Consider the following 18,564-nt stretch of genomic DNA (forward strand, 5'->3'; position numbering starts at 1 on the left):
GCACGACCCAATCAGAAGACAGTACAGATTACTAGGAGCACAACCCATTCAGAAGACAGTACAGATTACTAGGAGGAGCACAACCCATTCAGAAGACAGTGCAGATTACTAGGAGGAGCACAACCCATTCAGAAGACGGTGCAGATTACTAGGAGGAGCACGACCCAATCAGAAGACGGTGCAGATTACTAGTAGGAGCATGACCCAATCAGAAGATGGTGCAGATTACTAGGAGGAGCACGACCCAATCAGAAGACAGTGCAGATTACTAGTAGGAGCATGACCCAATCAGAAGATGGTGCAGATTACTAGAAGGAGCACGACCCAATCAGAAGATGGTGCAGATTACTAGGAGGAGCACGACCCAATCAGAAGACAGTGCCGATTACTAGGAGGAGCACGACCCAATCAGAAGACAGTACAGATTACTAGGAGCACAACCCATTCAGAAGACAGTACAGATTACTAGGAGGAGCACAACCCATTCAGAAGACAGTGCAGATTACTAGGAGGAGCACAACCCATTCAGAAGACAGTGCAGATTACTAGGAGAAGCACGACCCAATCAGAAGACAGTGCAGATTACTAGGAGAAGCACGACCCAATCAGAAGACAGTGCAGATTACTAGGAGAAGCACGACCCAATCAGAAGACAGTGCAGATTACTAGTAGGAGCATGACCCAATCAGAAGATGGTGCAGATTACTAGGAGGAGCACGACCCAATCAGAAGATGGTGCAGATTACTAGGAGGAGCACGACCCAATCAGAAGATGGTGCAGATTACTAGGAGGAGCACGACCCAATCAGAAGATGGTGCAGATTACTAGGAGGAGCACGACCCAATCAGAAGACAGTGCAGATTACTAGGAGGAGCACGACCCAATCAGAAGATGGTGCAGATTACTAGGAGGAGCATGACCCAATCAGAAGACGGTGCAGATTTTAGCGTGAACATGTGGGTTGCAATTTAGCGTGATCGCCTTATTGGCCCTGTATTTATTCCAGGGATTCTCAGATCAGTACCTGAATCTCCTGCAGACAACGGACGACTTTCTGGATGACTGGCCCCTATTGTAGCAGGGGGCCACTTTCACTACGTTGGCTTCAGTCCTAGCAGCGGTCCCACGGTACGTAGAGGGATGCAGCAAGCAGATTTGCTGATTCTCACATCCTAATCTTTGACTGTACAATTAGGTTTTACTCTCTCTTACAGGGGTCACAACACAAAAATTTAAATCCATGTTCTGGGGCCCCCAGGAGCTCGTGTCATACCATCCATGCCTTCCTCTTCCAGTACAATATTGTTATTTCTATGTAGGACCTCAGTAGTGAGATATGGTGGCGGGTGAGTTTTTTGACTGCACCCTGTATAACAAGACACGATTTACAATAAACCATTACTATGGAGTGAATATATAGAAGGATACAACCCAGACGGGCGTGGAAAACATCAGAATATTATATTTTTAGTTTGAGCTAATTCTGCATAAAATTGGAAAATGAAGGAAAAAGGGCAAAGAATGAAAATAACTTTTATTAGCAGAACTTGATGATGGAGAGAAGAAGAGGCGGAGAAGACCTCATCTCAGACACAAGGGGTTACAGACGTGAGGATGAACGAGACCGACCCAAGAGACTACTAAATATTTGGGATTCTTAATCACGTTGGGCGCACACAGGTCTCTTTTGAAATACCAAGCAGGCCCCTCTACCCTGAACCTGCCTCCAAGAGACCGGTCACATCTGAAAAGTCCTCAAGGCTTCCAGTTACTCCTGTAGGAAGAGTTCAGTTTCAATGTCACAGAAACAAGCAAATACAAACCCGGAGAAAAACCCTCTTATATCCTAGAAAGTAACTAATAAGACACAAGTTTTGTATTAATGTTTAAGTAACAATAAACTTCAAAGTTACAATTTTCAAATTCTGTAACATTTTCTTTTTATGCGGCTACCAATATCAATACTTGGAAACTAGAAGAATATTGGGAGTTCTTTTCCAACGTCCTGCTGTAAAATACCGAGAAGAGCTAAATCCTCTGCAGTGGAATTATCAGATTGCTGCCAGAGAGGGGAAAGAATTTCTGATTTTTAACATGACATGTCGCAGTCTTAAGCAGAGATTAATGGTATCGCCCTCCACCCTGTCTCATGGAAACGACTGGAAGTTTTTTTTACTAGTGTTTTTTATATGCCCTCTTTCCAGGGAGTTTTGAGCATGCGATTCCGGCATGGGTGGCGTTGTGCGGACAGCCCGGGCTTGAGATATTCGGCAGGGTCTTGGAGGGGTAGTGGGAGCAGGAGGTGAGAGCCATGTTCGCTTTCCTTCCTAGCACAAAGAACAAGGAGCTATTGACAGAACGAGAAAAAAATTAAAATCCAGTTTTTTTTTTCTGGGACTGGTGTGATATAAAAAGCACGAGGACAGAGAGGGGATTGAGAACTCGCCCTGTGCCGGCTGTTTAGGTAGAACTTCAGAGCTGAAATAACAGCGAGGCTGCATGAACACATCTCTTTCATATTTTGCTTGTTATTGAAGCGGCTTTTTTCTTAAGTAACCTTATTAGTAAAACGTTTAAAAAAGGAGGGAGAGCAGAAAATAAGACATCCTCAGGAGCGGACGCAAGACTCTTGGGAGGAGGAAGCAGGAGCGATGGAGGGATAAAGGATGGCGGCGAAGAGGAGGGGGGCTTAGTGTAACGTGTAAGGGGGGAGGCTAGAAAGCCTTGGAGCGGGGGGATTAGACAGGTCGGGCGGATTGTGAGTTGGCGCACCATGTGAGAAGAAGGGGCGTCCGGTGTAAATAGGAACAAAGTGAGAAATTGTTATGGAAAAAGAGGCAGTGAGAAATTCTAGAAGGCGGGACTAAGGGAAGGGGGAGCGGTGTGACAAAAAGTCACCCAGTGTTTCTGCACACAAGGAAAAACAATGCAGGTAAATAAGATGCTGTAGCATCTTTGGCGTATGCAGGTCTGGCGCAAGAACCACCGCTCTTGAGGTGCTCATGGGGATCTGCGCGAACATGCGGTGCACCTGCCCAAATACACAAGGAGGCGGTCCTGGCTGTACAACGCAGCACCTTACCAGATCATGTCACTGTGACGTGAGCTGGAGGCGCTCCATAGGTTATCAGTGGTTACAATGTAGCACAAATATTGGTCATAATGGGCTCATTTACACTGGCGATATTATTACATGAGCTCTAATTTCGATACGGATGGACCGCGCAGGAAAACAACCATTCATTTTACTGGGTTCATGCACACAGACGATTTTTCGTTTGAACCGGCTGGCCAAATTTTGAAAAATGTCTACTCCTTGTGTAAGTTTCACATGAGAAAAGGACATGTAATGGCGTCTGTACCACGCATCCCGCAGGACACCAATGAGCTTTGTGTGCTGTGCAATGTGAATTGTAACCACGAACCTTAGGCGCAGCTCGCTCCCAGCCTTGTGATGCACCCTGGCGGATGTGTCTTTCAGTGTTAAATATGCAGCGTCTTTACTTTAAAGATCTGCAGATTCGCTGCGTTTGAATTTCTTTTGCACACATAAAAAAGATAAAACCGCACGGGTCAATTGGTTTCAGCATCTGTGTAAGTATTTGCTGGGCTTTTACGCGATCCCCTGGATGCTAACGGGTAACATCAGTCCATAACGACAAACTCAACGTGCTGCGATCTTCTCCATGTGAAGCCCCTGGTCTGAACGCATCCATATAAACGAGTATGTTGGTTCCGCCCGTGTGAACACATCCTGATGCGCGGTTCAGTCGGCCTCTCACATTGAGGTTTTGACTTCCATTTTTAAACAGTTAATTTAAAAAAAAATAAAAATAACAGAACAGACGTCGATGATTGTGTTCTAGAAGGATCCGCCAGACGGGGTTTTCTTCTCTATTAGTATATTTTCATCTCGCTCCGTTTCCAGCAGTTCTGCCTTCTTTTCTCCCCTTCTGCTCATTTGAAAACATCCGTAAGCCGGACAATAAAAATGGAGATGAGCGGAAACCTTTCCGTGTCGTTCCGTCCCTTGCTGACTAGAATGTAAGACAACCGCATGGACGGCTTCGCCCACCCTACGTGAAATGAGGAACACAGATGGGATTGCATCAAACTCGCCCAACTGAAGTGCAGAAAATCCCACTGAATCTACAGGAAGGCTGTGACCATGGACGAGGAAGATCTTTAGGCACAACGCGCTTCGCACAGTACACGGACCCCCGTGTCGTCTGACACGCAGGACGCTACACGTTCCCAGGTGAGGTTTGCACAAGGATAGGATGGGGGGGGGGGGGGGGGTTTCAAACTCAGACTGTCCACGTGAAAAACCGCTCATGTGAATGAGCTCTTTCTCCGTGTAGGTTGCGCCCGTCTGAATACACCCTAAAATGGAACCGTTGTTTGTCCATTTTGATGCTCGGCTGACATAACTGCAGAATGAAAAACAAAACCACTGATGGGAACAAATCCGTACAGAGACAGCACCGCACTACGCTCTACCCCACAACCGCCTGCGCTTACCTGGCGCACTGCTACTCCATAGCAGCAGGACCGCCGTCACAGTCTGGATGAGGAGCTGCATGGGGGTTGCAGGTTCTCTGTTGTACCGGGTTGGGGGTCTCCTCACACTCAAGAACTATCCTTATAGGTTAATATGGAGTTTAGATGCGGACGGCAAGGCGATGTGAAGCTGCAGCAGATGGATGCACTACCTAGATGAATGGTGCAGGTTTCACACGGGTGAGGGCAATATGGGGGTGTGAATCACAGCAGATATCGCCCTGTGGATGTGAGGAGTTTTCATGTGAAACCAGCCCTGCATCACCTCAGGGTGTCACAGTCGGGGATAGCGGAGTTCTCCCACTGTTTTCAGTGGACAAATGTGAATGACCCCCTTGCCATTTGCTATTTTCTCGCCCATGTGAAAACGGTCTTAAGGTGCCGTAGGGCGAAAATTTGCAAGATTTGTGCAGTCCGAGACAAACAAATAAAAGCCCCGTTCTTTTGAACAGGGTCATACACATGAGCGATGTTTTCCTGCATGGCACCGCGAGGTAATGCGATGCGAGAAACAAATCACGGTACGTCCTATCTTCCTGCGATATCACCCAATGTTCTCAGGGGAACTGGCGGCGGCAGCAGCAGCATCGGCCCCATTGAATGCAATGGGAGAACTCAGCGACCTCCTTCTGCGGGTGTGAAAGTCGCACTGGGGATTCCTTCAGCCTGCAGGGATGTGAGTTTCCCATGGCAGCAAGTGTGATATCGCCCTCGTCCGTGTGAAGGCACCCTCACCCTGGTCTTCTACTTCCTGGACCAGACAAACACCCCAAGAAAGTTTCTAAAGAGCGTCCGCTATACATACAAACACGGACGCGGCGTCTCTCCACGAAATTGATCTTTGTGTTTCTCCCAGCACCTGAAAATGCTACAAACTTATTGCTACTGTATATATATATATATATATATATATATATATATATATATATCCAAATATTTGTACAAGACCCTACAACAGGGAAAGCACAATGTCCATCATGCCAACGATTCCCCCCTAATATACGTAAACACAGGTCATTATATCTTACTGTGATTGCGGCCACTGACACATTATTACACACACAGCAGCTGATCCCTACGTGTTGCTGCGGCCATATTCCGTGGCTGTGGTAGCGCTGCCCTCTAGTGGCCACCTCGGTGTGTTACTATCAGATGGATGAATAAATTACAGAAGTAAAACTCTTTCCTGTAGGGCGGGCTCACACCAACGTACGGTATAATGCAGCGCTTTGCCGTCGTGTGGAGCTGTGATCACCGCGACTGATCACGCATGCCTGTGCATCTCACAATGTCCGCCACTGGCTTCCTAGTTCAAAGAAGAAAATAAAAATTAAACTACTTTCCTTGTTTTGTTGGTTTTTTTTCCCCCTAGCAACACATGTATAAAACATTGCATATATGCAATGCAGCGATCTCATACTGGCCCACAGAGAACAAGGCTCTACAACACGCTGCCTTCCTCATTTACATGCAATGAATATACGCAAGTAATTAATGAAAGTCAATGTCGTCACTGACCCCAATCACTGTATATTGTACACGATGACATTCCGCTGGGGGGAGCCGGCCTTATAGTTCTTGCGCTGCACAATACAGTTGCGATCAGCGGCGTCAGCAGGTCTTACACGACTCTCCTCCAGCCCAACCCTCATTATACACTACATGGACAAAAGTATTTGGACACTGCAAACTTTTCAGCAAACCCTGAGTTTGCCGCATGGCCTGCTGGGAGGGGCATGGGTAAAATAAAAGGCTGCTCATTTTGTAATAACTCTTCATCCGAGCGAGCGCTTGTATTTTTGTTGGCCAGTAAAGTGCGATTGCTCCCAGTAAGAGACAACACGTAGTCTTGTAGATAGAAGACTGTTTACCGGCCAGCAATACATGATGTTACAGCAAGGATTCCGGATCCTCTGTTGATCCTTCCTCATGCTTAAATGAAACCCTTATTTCATTTTAGCCTGATGAAGGGTTATGAAAAAACCCAAAAGCTGCTATATCATCATGCATTTGTTAGCCAGTACAAGGTCTCACATCTACAAGATTACGTGTTTTTTCTTAAATAGAATAAAGCACTTTTTCTGAAAAACTTTCAGGGTCCAATTGCTTTTGTTCATATAGTGTATTTCAGATGGGTATATGACAGCCGGCGACTCCCTGGTCCCTGCTAGGACTTACCTCCTGGTAGAAGCTGATCCGGTTGATGTGACAGGAGCGACACCTCATAAACCTGTGCTGCTGCAGCGTTATACAGCCATTGACCTTGAGGGGAAGGTACTGCTCTGCGCACAGCAGGCGACTCCGGCGCAGCCAGGCTACAGCTAGCTTACAGAGAAGAGCTGCTGAGGAGGATCAGGCTTGGAGGTGCGGAGAGGAAAAGGCAGCAAAAGTGAGGCTTTTTCTCGTGTGGCAAGCCAAGTCACAGCGGATCCAGAGAAGCAGAAGAGCACTAATAGACGAAGTTGTCGGCAGAAGAGGGGGGCATTAAGGACAATTTGAGAACTTAGAGACTGCCACCATGTTTTTGCAGCCTTGTTTGAGAGCAGCACATGATAGTGGCTGTCACACTGATTACACTGATGTGTCTGTTGAGTAGATCTGGGCAGAAGTTTTGGAAAAGCATTTTTTTCAGTGGCAGCAAATACACAGAGGACTACTTAAAGTAGTCCTGTATATTCATAAGCTGCAGGCCAGTCCCGCCCTCCAGCCAATGGTTGACAGCTGCCTGCCTACTACTGTGCCTAGAGCAAGAGCTGCCAATGATTGGCTGGAGGGCGGGTGGGTGCAGCTGCAACTTATGAATATACAGGACTACTTCTGGGCATGCCATCTACTAATAAAATGTAAGTTTCTCCCAAACTCCTGCACAGATCCCTACAGCAGACATATCCGTGTAATCAGTGTGATGGGGGCTCCCTCATGCTCAGAGAAGACTGCCAAAACATGGCGAGTCTCTTTAAAGATGCTTAGAAAGCTGACTATTCATTGGTGAGGTAAGTCACATGTGGTTAATATGCTGCAGAGTTGCTGCCACAGAATTGCAGATAGTAAATCTGCAGCTTTTACCGGAGCAGCAAAGCAGATTAGACTCTACAAGGTCTCAGCCCCACGCTGCATGAAACATCCGCACTGAACGCACCCACAGTGCAGACTTTAACACCAATGAATCGGTGCTGTAGATGTTCCCCAAATGTAATTATGGGGGGGAACCACAACAAAGCCGCGGGGGAACATGAGATTTTGACAAAATTATGAATTTTTGATTTGCCATTGCAGAAAAATTCACCCAAATCCAAGAATGAAGACCTATATTATTCTATAGATGATGCACATTGGTTTCTTTGTGCTCTTTGCTTTACATCTCAGTAATTGACGGTTCAGTGTAGCATCGCAAGATGAAGAAGCAAGAATCGGAGGGCAGAGCTAAATTCTCTTTAATATTCATTCCAAGCAACAGGAATAATAAACGAGCGCAGAATAGGGCCACCAATGGGAGGAGCCTTACCTTCCAATCCCTCCCACGAGGAGCTGCCTCCTAGAAAGTGTATATAACAAAGTGGGGGGGGGGGGGTTTGTGTGTAACATTTCTCTCTGTATCCGCAGGCGACAGCAGGATGGGTTTAAGAAAACGACACAACGTTAGCAGAAATATTAGAACGAGTGACAGACAATAGGCAAATTTCGGGATCTTTAAATTGTTGAGTAAAGAAAAAAAAATGTGAAGGAGGTACAAGGATTATGGGGAGGAAAGAAACATTGGTGGGCGTGGGCTAGCAGCAAAAAGGTCCTTGAAAGTAAAGGAAGGGGGAACGAGGACGACATCACACCGGCCACAGTTCATCCACAGGCAGATTAATAACTGCGTGGTGCCAACTCACAACTAATTCATCCACTTTAGGTTATTATAGAGAAAGGGGGAGGGGGTGGATACAATCCCAAATCCCACCTGGTTATACATAAAAAACACTAAACAAATCTGGAGACGGGTCATTTTTTAACCCCTTCTTTAAAACAAAGTCTTAAAATCATGTGCAATATAATAATCTTCCTTGCAAATAAAATGATTGATCATAAAATAACTGGTTTAACCAAGCGGGGCAGCCAAAATTCTTGGATCTTTCTTCAGAAGGTGCATACGTCCTCTGGTTTTCGTTCACGCACCCCAAGAAAAAGCAGAGCAGTCATTATTAATATTCCACCCCTAAAGAGTTAATGAGCGATACCAAGAAAGAATACAGAGGTCCCCTTCACCCAAGTAGTCACCCCTCTACCCTAACAAGTGCAGTAATCAGATAGGGAACCTAAAAATCGGCTAGACCAAGAGGGCGTGAGGATCCGTTCTGAATCCTCCTCTGATTAAACAGGACTCATTACATTTTATAAAGAACCCCAGAAACCCCGTTAACTCCCATCGTCCATTCCAATCATCAGTAATAGTCCGTTCCTCAATTAGCAGTCCATCGTCAGCTCAATGAGTTAGGAACAAAGATGGCTGCTGCTTGACGTTGGTCTCCTTCATAGAGTTCACATCTCTCAGAAGAGCTCTTGGTGGTGTCACAACATCAAGGGGGTCTCCTCTCTTCTGAGACCTCCATTCTTAGCATAGTTATCAAATAGGGAGATTAATCGAGGGTATTGCATAGGAGTGTCACAATGAGAAAAGAAAAATACTGTACACAAGTTCATAGATGGAGCTGGTATCATCACCTTTAGTGGAAGCCTCAGCAGCGGTCGTTAGCTGGCAGGTCACTTTCTGGAAGCATCTGTACCTCTACAGGGCACCTGGAAGGTTATGTCTACTTTGGAGCTTTTGTTTGCGCTTCCTACAAATTAGTTGCATTTAATCCAACCTTTCTGATTTGGATGTTGTCTATGAGTGAGAAGACCGAAGACCGTCAGCGGAAGGAGAGGGGACCGAGCAGCAGTCTGACCAGTGCAGGCGCTCTCTCCCGATAGCATTAGAGGCGCCTAGAACATCTCCAGTTGGAAGCGATCTATTAGAGTATGGATACTAGCTGTCTTTTGCGATGGAGCAGCAGTCAACAGTCTTCTCAAGACAGCTGGTGGGGAGCCTCAAGCATCTCCATCAAGAAGGTGTCTATTGGAGTGTCTCCAATGAGTTTGAAAAAGAAGAGGTGTTCAAGACACTTGAGTCCGATCGAGCGCAGGGCGGGGAGACGGAGGAGCAGTTTTGCAAACCTTAGGTGAAAGGCAGAAGAGATTGGGTTGAGAAACAAGCCGTACAATAAGCTTTAAGTCACTTACCTCATAAAGGAAAACTCCACAATGGTTCTCATGATACTCCAACCAATGCAGAAATGCACATTGCATACTTATAATACTCACGGAGCATTCTTCATTCTTAATGCCTCCAACGACCCAGTTATGAACACCGTGCAGTGACATCTCACCAACAGTGCTGTAACTGCCCATGGCAAAAATGGTCTAGCAACATAGTGTTCTAATGGACAACCTGGCTGTTAGACCGCCTCCCGCACACAGCCTGGCTGTGAGACCACTTCCCCCAAAACCTGACCGTGAGACCGCTCCCCACAACCACAAGAACTCTTTTTTCACTTTTTTGGCCATACAAGTAAGTGATATTGATATACACAGGAGAATTCTTTGGGGGGGGGGGGGGGTTAACATTAAAATAATGATATTTATTAGGATTAAATTAAAATTAGACTAGGGCTTAACAAAAACACAACACGCAATTGCTTATTGTTACTGGGTCATATTTGTAATAGGCTTCAGTAAACAAAAATTAGAGGGGCTGGCCTCATGTATATGAGTCAGTATAGTGAAGTCTCATTAGAGGAGACTAATCCCCTGTAAAGGGACACAAGCCAAAAAGTAAGTCATACTGAGAACTATTAGGCAGAACGATTGGTCCACCATATGATTCATAGGGCTCAGATGCATAAATGGCAGTGTCCAAATTCCACTGCTGGACTCAAAGAGGACTAGCTGACACTGTCTGTGCTACTAAATCATGCATGCAAAATACAGTTATTCAGCAATGCTAAAGGACTGAATAAGGTCAGAGTACTGTGACACAATAGAAGCACAGTCCCCTAAAAAATGATGTGGAAATATAAGAGGTTTGATGCGCTTCTACGTTAAATATCAACGCTTTATCAGAAACCTTATGCATAATGTTTCCTAATGGTCATTGTAAATGTAGAGCTAACACCTACGGAGCTGGTTTAGCATGTAGTTGTGAATAAAGAGCCCTAGCTGTATTATGCAGGCTAGATATGGTGCAAGACAGGAGAGATAGCGCCTCCGGCCTCAACCCTTTCCAATCCAATTTGCATCCTGGTTTTCCTTGGGGGCTTACTCTTTTTCTGCTGTTATACAATGGTGCTATATGCTGGCTAAAGCCAGTACTGCATGAGGTGACACGTTGGATAGGCTCCGACAGCAGAGAGGCTGGTCATATACAGTAAGAGAACCCCGACGGATGTCTTCCAACATCTGAGCTTTACAGCCTTAAATCATAATGTCTTCAGACATCAGACAGTGGATTGGAAAGGGTTAATGGTTAACCTCCGACCTACCATCAAGGCCGGAGGCACTCTCTCTCCTCTGTCTTGCACCATATCACCTTTATTTAGGTAGTTAGCTGGTTTCTGGGTTCTTAGTCATTTGAATCAGACATTGTTTAGGAGTTAACTTAGGGATAGGGCCTTTCTAGCATTCAGCAAAGATGCTGGTTGCAGAACATCTCTATTTCTGCTAGAACAGAAGGTCTCTACTGTACCCTATAGTGAAAAAGCAGTTCTCCAAAATCATTTTTTAGTTCATCATAACTCTATGCATGGCTGTATTGTGACACTTTGGTATCTAGCCTGCATAATACAGCTAGGGCTCTTTATTCACCATGAGGGTACATGCTAAACCAGCTCCGTAGGTGTTAGCCCTACATTACAAAGACCATTAGGTAACGTTATGTATAAGGTTCCTGATAAAACGTTGATATTTAACATAGAAACGCGTCGAACCTCCGAACCTGTATCCATTATCTGGAGGGGCGAAATCCATCATGAAGATCCGTGGTATAAATGGCCGTGCAGCGCAGGTCAGCTGACACCGCAGGTGTTTCCTCGGCGCGCTGATGGTTTCTTCCCCCACATTGCTCAGTGTAAAATGCAGCAGATTTCCTGCAACGCGTTGTCACCACAATCCCCTAATCCACGCACCAGTAGGCACAGCAATCACCTACTGCGACTTACTGACCGACGTGGCACACCTTACACCACATGACTGCACGCAGCGGTGCAGTTATATCCTCTAGTATAACTATGAGGAACATACTGCAGGTACAACATGACTGGACCAACATTACTAGGGTATCATATGGGTGTTCTTACTGTAATACGACCATCACTACGGTAGGCTGCCTGCACATGACCGGGTCGGATTATGCATGCAAAGTCCGGCCGTGGCGTCTACACATACCGCAAGCAGAATCCAGCCCTGGCAGCATTGGAGTCTGCGCGGAACGCGCGCGGAACCTGGCCCCGGCGGCTTCTGCGCGGAACGCGCGCGGAACCTGGCCCCGGCGGCTTCTGCGCGGAACCTGGCCCCGGCGGCTTCTGCGCGGAACGCGCGCGGAACCTGGCCCCGGCGGCTTCTGCGCGGAACCTGGCCCCGGCGGCTTCTGCGCGGAACCTGGCCCCGGCGGCTTCTGCGCGGAACCTGGCCCCGGCGGCTTCTGCGCGGAACCTGGCCCCGGCGGCTTCTGCGCGGAACCTGGCCCCGGCGGCTTCTGCGCGGAACCTGGCCCCGGCGGCTTCTGCGCGGAACCTGGCCCCGGCGGCAGCAGCGGCTTCTGCGCGGAACCTGGCCCCGGCGGCAGCAGCGGCTTCTGCGCGGAACCTGGCCCCGGCGGCAGCAGCGGCTTCTGCGCGGAACCTGGCCCCGGCGGCAGCAGCGGCTTCTGCGCGGAACCTGGCCCCGGCGGCAGCAGCGGCTTCTGCGCGGAACCTGGCCCCGGCGGCAGCAGCGGCGGCTTCTGCGCGGAACCTGGCCCCGGCAGCAGCAGCGGCGGCTTCTGCGCGGAACCTGGCCCCGGCAGCAGCAGCGGCGGCTTCTGCGCGGAACCTGGCCCCGGCGGCAGCAGCAGCGGCGGCTTCTGCGCGGAACCTGGCCCCGGCGGCAGCAGCAGCGGCGGCTTCTGCGCGGAACCTGGCCCCGGCAGCAGCAGCGGCGGCTTCTGCGCGGAACCTGGCCCCGGCAGCAGCAGCGGCGGCTTCTGCGCGGAACCTGGCCCCGGCAGCAGCAGCGGCGGCTTCTGCGCGGAACCTGGCCCCGGCAGCAGCAGCGGCGGCTTCTGCGCGGAACCTGGCCCCGGCAGCAGCAGCGGCGGCTTCTGCGCGGAACCTGGCCCCGGCAGCAGCAGCGGCGGCTTCTGCGCGGAACCTGGCCCCGGCAGCAGCAGCGGCGGCTTCTGCGCGGAACCTGGCCCCGGCAGCAGCAGCGGCGGCTTCTGCGCGGAACCTGGCCCCGGCAGCAGCAGCGGCGGCTTCTGCGCGGAACCTGGCCCCGGCAGCAGCAGCGGCGGCTTCTGCGCGGAACCTGGCCCCGGCAGCAGCAGCGGCGGCTTCTGCGCGGAACCTGGCCCCGGCAGCAGCAGCGGCGGCTTCTGCGCGGAACCTGGCCCCGGCAGCAGCAGCGGCGGCTTCTGCGCGGAACCTGGCCCCGGCAGCAGCAGCGGCGGCTTCTGCGCGGAACCAGGCCCCGGCAGCAGCAGCGGCGGCTTCTGCGCGGAACCTGGCCCCGGCAGCAGCAGCGGCGGCTTCTGCGCGGAACCTGGCCCCGGCAGCAGCAGCGGCGGCTTCTGCGCGGAACCTGGCCCCGGCAGCAGCAGCGGCGGCTTCTGCGCGGAACCTGGCCCCGGCAGCAGCAGCGGCGGCTTCTGCGCGGAACCTGGCCCCGGCAGCAGCAGCGGCGGCTTCTGCGCGGAACCTGGCCCCGGCAGCAGCAGCGGCGGCTTCTGCGCGGAACCTGGCCCCAGCAGCAGCAGCGGCGGCTTCTGCGCGGAACCTGGCCCCAGCAGCAGCAGCGGCGGCTTCTGCGCGGAACCTGGCCCCAGCAGCAGCAGCGGCGGCTTCTGCGCGGAACCTGGCCCCAGCAGCAGCAGCGGCGGCTTCTGCGCGGAACCTGGCCCCAGCAGCAGCAGCGGCGGCTTCTGCGCGGAACCTGGCCCCAGCAGCAGCAGCGGCGGCTTCTGCGCGGAACCTGGCCCCAGCAGCAGCAGCGGCGGCTTCTGCGCGGAACCTGGCCCCAGCAGCAGCAGCGGCGGCTTCTGCGCGGAACCTGGCCCCAGCAGCAGCAGCGGCGGCGGCTTCTGCGCGGAACCTGGCCCCAGCAGCAGCAGCGGCGGCGGCTTCTGCGCGGAACCTGGCCCCAGCAGCAGCAGCGGCGGCGGCTTCTGCGCGGAACCTGGCCCCAGCAGCAGCAGCGGCGGCGGCTTCTGCGCGGAACCTGGCCCCAGCAGCAGCAGCGGCGGCGGCTTCTGCGCGGAACCTGGCCCCAGCAGCAGCAGCGGCGGCGGCTTCTGCGCGGAACCTGGCCCCAGCAGCAGCAGCGGCGGCGGCTTCTGCGCGGAACCTGGCCCCAGCAGCAGCAGCGGCGGCGGCTTCTGCGCGGAACCTGGCCCCAGCAGCAGCAGCGGCGGCGGCTTCTGCGCGGAACCTGGCCCCAGCAGCAGCAGCGGCGGCCTCTGCGCGGAACCTGGCCCCAGCAGCAGCAGCGGCGGCGGCGGCTTCTGCGCGGAACCTGGCCCCAGCAGCAGCAGCGGCGGCGGCTTCTGCGCGGAACCTGGCCCCAGCAGCAGCAGCGGCGGCGGCTTCTGCGCGGAACCTGGCCCCAGCAGCAGCAGCGGCGGCGGCTTCTGCGCGGAACCTGGCCCCAGCAGCGGCGGCGGCTTCTGCGCGGAACCTGGCCCCAGCAGCAGCGGCGGCTTCTGCGCGGAACCTGGCCCCAGCAGCAGCGGCGGCTTCTGCGCGGAACCTGGCCCCAGCAGCAGCAGCGGCGGCTTCTGCGCGGAACCTGGCCCCAGCAGCAGCAGCGGCGGCTTCTGCGCGGAACCTGGCCCCAGCAGCAGCAGCGGCGGCGGCGGCTTCTGCGCGGAACCTGGCCCCAGCAGCAGCGGCGGCTTCTGCGCGGAACCTGGCCCCAGCAGCAGCAGCGGCGGCTTCTGCGCGGAACCTGGCCCCAGCAGCAGCAGCGGCGGCTTCTGCGCGGAACCTGGCCCCAGCAGCAGCAGCGGCGGCTTCTGCGCGGAACCTGGCCCCAGCAGCGGCGGCGGCTTCTGCGCGGAACCTGGCCCCAGCAGCGGCGGCGGCTTCTGCGCGGAACCTGGCCCCAGCAGCGGCGGCGGCTTCTGCGCGGAACCTGGCCCCAGCAGCGGCGGCGGCTTCTGCGCGGAACCTGGCCCCAGCAGCGGCGGCGGCTTCTGCGCGGAACCTGGCCCCAGCAGCAGCAGCGGCGGCGGCTTCTGCGCGGAACCTGGCCCCAGCAGCAGCAGCGGCGGCGGCTTCTGCGCGGAACCTGGCCCCAGCAGCAGCAGCGGCGGCGGCTTCTGCGCGGAACCTGGCCCCAGCAGCAGCAGCGGCGGCGGCTTCTGCGCGGAACCTGGCCCCAGCAGCAGCAGCGGCGGCGGCTTCTGCGCGGAACCTGGCCCCAGCAGCAGCAGCGGCGGCGGCTTCTGCGCGGAACCTGGCCCCAGCAGCGGCGGCGGCTTCTGCGCGGAACCTGGCCCCAGCAGCGGCGGCGGCTTCTGCGCGGAACCTGGCCCCAGCAGCAGCAGCGGCGGCGGCTTCTGCGCGGAACCTGGCCCCAGCAGCAGCAGCGGCGGCGGCTTCTGCGCGGAACCTGGCCCCAGCAGCAGCAGCGGCGGCGGCTTCTGCGCGGAACCTGGCCCCAGCAGCAGCAGCGGCGGCGGCTTCTGCGCGGAACCTGGCCCCAGCAGCAGCAGCGGCGGCGGCTTCTGCGCGGAACCTGGCCCCAGCAGCAGCAGCGGCGGCGGCTTCTGCGCGGAACCTGGCCCCAGCAGCAGCAGCGGCGGCTTCTGCGCGGAACCTGGCCCCAGCAGCAGCAGCGGCGGCTTCTGCGCGGAACCTGGCCCCAGCAGCAGCAGCGGCGGCGGCTTCTGCGCGGAACCTGGCCCCAGCAGCAGCAGCGGCGGCGGCTTCTGCGCGGAACCTGGCCCCAGCAGCAGCAGCGGCGGCGGCTTCTGCGCGGAACCTGGCCCCAGCAGCAGCAGCGGCGGCGGCTTCTGCGCGGAACCTGGCCCCAGCAGCAGCAGCGGCGGCGGCTGCGCGGAACCTGGCCCCAGCAGCAGCAGCGGCGGCGGCTTCTGCGCGGAACCTGGCCCCAGCAGCAGCAGCGGCGGCGGCTTCTGCGCGGAACCTGGCCCCAGCAGCAGCAGCGGCGGCGGCTTCTGCGCGGAACCTGGCCCCAGCAGCGGCGGCGGCGGCTTCTGCGCGGAACCTGGCCCCAGCAGCAGCAGCAGCGGCGGCGGCTTCTGCGCGGAACCTGGCCCCAGCAGCAGCAGCAGCGGCGGCGGCTTCTGCGCGGAACCTGGCCCCAGCAGCAGCAGCAGCGGCGGCGGCTTCTGCGCGGAACCTGGCCCCAGCAGCAGCAGCAGCGGCGGCGGCTTCTGCGCGGAACCTGGCCCCAGCAGCAGCGGCGGCGGCTTCTGCGCGGAACCTGGCCCCAGCAGCAGCAGCAGCGGCGGCGGCTTCTGCGCGGAACCTGGCCCCAGCAGCAGCAGCGGCGGCGGCGGCTTCTGCGCGGAACCTGGCCCCAGCAGCAGCAGCGGCGGCGGCGGCTTCTGCGCGGAACCTGGCCCCAGCAGCAGCAGCGGCGGCGGCGGCTTCTGCGCGGAACCTGGCCCCAGCAGCAGCAGCGGCGGCGGCGGCTTCTGCGCGGAACCTGGCCCCAGCAGCAGCAGCGGCGGCGGCTTCTGCGCGGAACCTGGCCCCAGCAGCAGCAGCGGCGGCGGCTTCTGCGCGGAACCTGGCCCCAGCAGCAGCAGCGGCGGCGGCTTCTGCGCGGAACCTGGCCCCAGCAGCAGCAGCGGCGGCGGCTTCTGCGCGGAACCTGGCCCCAGCAGCAGCAGCGGCGGCGGCTTCTGCGCGGAACCTGGCCCCAGCAGCAGCAGCGGCGGCGGCTTCTGCGCGGAACCTGGCCCCAGCAGCAGCAGCGGCGGCGGCTTCTGCGCGGAACCTGGCCCCAGCAGCAGCAGCGGCGGCGGCTTCTGCGCGGAACCTGGCCCCAGCAGCAGCAGCGGCGGCGGCTTCTGCGCGGAACCTGGCCCCAGCAGCAGCAGCGGCGGCGGCTTCTGCGCGGAACCTGGCCCCAGCAGCAGCAGCGGCGGCGGCTTCTGCGCGGAACCTGGCCCCAGCAGCGGCGGCTTCTGCGCGGAACCTGGCCCCAGCAGCGGCGGCTTCTGCGCGGAACCTGGCCCCAGCAGCGGCGGCTTCTGCGCGGAACCTGGCCCCAGCAGCGGCGGCTTCTGCGCGGAACCTGGCCCCAGCAGCGGCGGCTTCTGCGCGGAACCTGGCCCCAGCAGCGGCGGCTTCTGCGCGGAACCTGGCCCCAGCAGCGGCGGCTTCTGCGCGGAACCTGGCCCCAGCAGCGGCGGCTTCTGCGCGGAACCTGGCCCCAGCAGCGGCGGCTTCTGCGCGGAACCTGGCCCCAGCAGCGGCGGCTTCTGCGCGGAACCTGGCCCCAGCAGCAGCAGCGGCGGCTTCTGCGCGGAACCTGGCCCCAGCAGCAGCAGCGGCGGCTTCTGCGCGGAACCTGGCCCCAGCAGCAGCAGCGGCGGCTTCTGCGCGGAACCTGGCCCCAGCAGCAGCAGCGGCGGCTTCTGCGCGGAACCTGGCCCCAGCAGCAGCAGCGGCGGCTTCTGCGCGGAACCTGGCCCCAGCAGCAGCAGCGGCGGCTTCTGCGCGGAACCTGGCCCCAGCAGCAGCAGCGGCGGCTTCTGCGCGGAACCTGGCCCCAGCAGCAGCAGCGGCGGCTTCTGCGCGGAACCTGGCCCCAGCAGCAGCAGCGGCGGCTTCTGCGCGGAACCTGGCCCCAGCAGCAGCAGCGGCGGCTTCTGCGCGGAACCTGGCCCCAGCAGCAGCAGCGGCGGCTTCTGCGCGGAACCTGGCCCCAGCAGCAGCAGCGGCGGCTTCTGCGCGGAACCTGGCCCCAGCAGCAGCAGCGGCGGCTTCTGCGCGGAACCTGGCCCCAGCAGCAGCAGCGGCGGCTTCTGCGCGGAACCTGGCCCCAGCAGCAGCAGCGGCGGCTTCTGCGCGGAACCTGGCCCCAGCAGCAGCAGCGGCGGCTTCTGCGCGGAACCTGGCCCCAGCAGCAGCAGCGGCGGCTTCTGCGCGGAACCTGGCCCCAGCAGCAGCAGCGGCGGCTTCTGCGCGGAACCTGGCCCCAGCAGCAGCAGCGGCTTCTGCGCGGAACCTGGCCCCAGCAGCAGCAGCGGCTTCTGCGCGGAACCTGGCCCCAGCAGCAGCAGCGGCTTCTGCGCGGAACCTGGCCCCAGCAGCGGCTTCTGCGCGGAACCTGGCCCCAGCAGCGGCTTCTGCGCGGAACCTGGCCCCAGCAGCAGCAGCGGCTTCTGCGCGGAACCTGGCCCCAGCAGCAGCAGCAGCGGCTTCTGCGCGGAACCTGGCCCCAGCAGCAGCAGCAGCGGCTTCTGCGCGGAACCTGGCCCCAGCAGCAGCAGCAGCGGCTTCTGCGCGGAACCTGGCCCCAGCAGCAGCGGCTTCTGCGCGGAACCTGGCCCCAGCAGCAGCAGCGGCTTCTGCGCGGAACCTGGCCCCAGCAGCAGCAGCGGCTTCTGCGCGGAACCTGGCCCCAGCAGCAGCAGCGGCTTCTGCGCGGAACCTGGCCCCAGCAGCAGCAGCGGCTTCTGCGCGGAACCTGGCCCCAGCAGCAGCAGCGGCTTCTGCGCGGAACCTGGCCCCAGCAGCAGCAGCGGCTTCTGC

At 56.4% G+C, this 18,564-nt stretch overlaps 1 protein-coding gene across 2 annotated transcripts in view; it reads right to left on the reverse strand.

Annotated features, from left to right (window-relative positions):
• Positions 1 to 7,979: 7,979 nt before the first annotated feature.
• Positions 7,980 to 18,564, reverse strand: part of RXRB (retinoid X receptor beta) — a 43,182-nt gene continuing 32,597 nt past the window's right edge. For both annotated transcript variants that reach the window (XM_066581298.1, XM_066581297.1), the window contains one exon: positions 7,980 to 9,760. In XM_066581298.1, coding sequence (XP_066437395.1) covers positions 9,613 to 9,760 — 148 coding nt within the window. In that variant the 3' untranslated portion in view covers positions 7,980 to 9,612. The remainder of the gene's footprint in view (positions 9,761 to 18,564) is intronic.

Source organism: Eleutherodactylus coqui, chromosome 10, assembly GCF_035609145.1.
Source record: "Eleutherodactylus coqui strain aEleCoq1 chromosome 10, aEleCoq1.hap1, whole genome shotgun sequence".
In the NCBI taxonomy this organism is placed as follows: domain Eukaryota; kingdom Metazoa; phylum Chordata; class Amphibia; order Anura; family Eleutherodactylidae; genus Eleutherodactylus; species Eleutherodactylus coqui.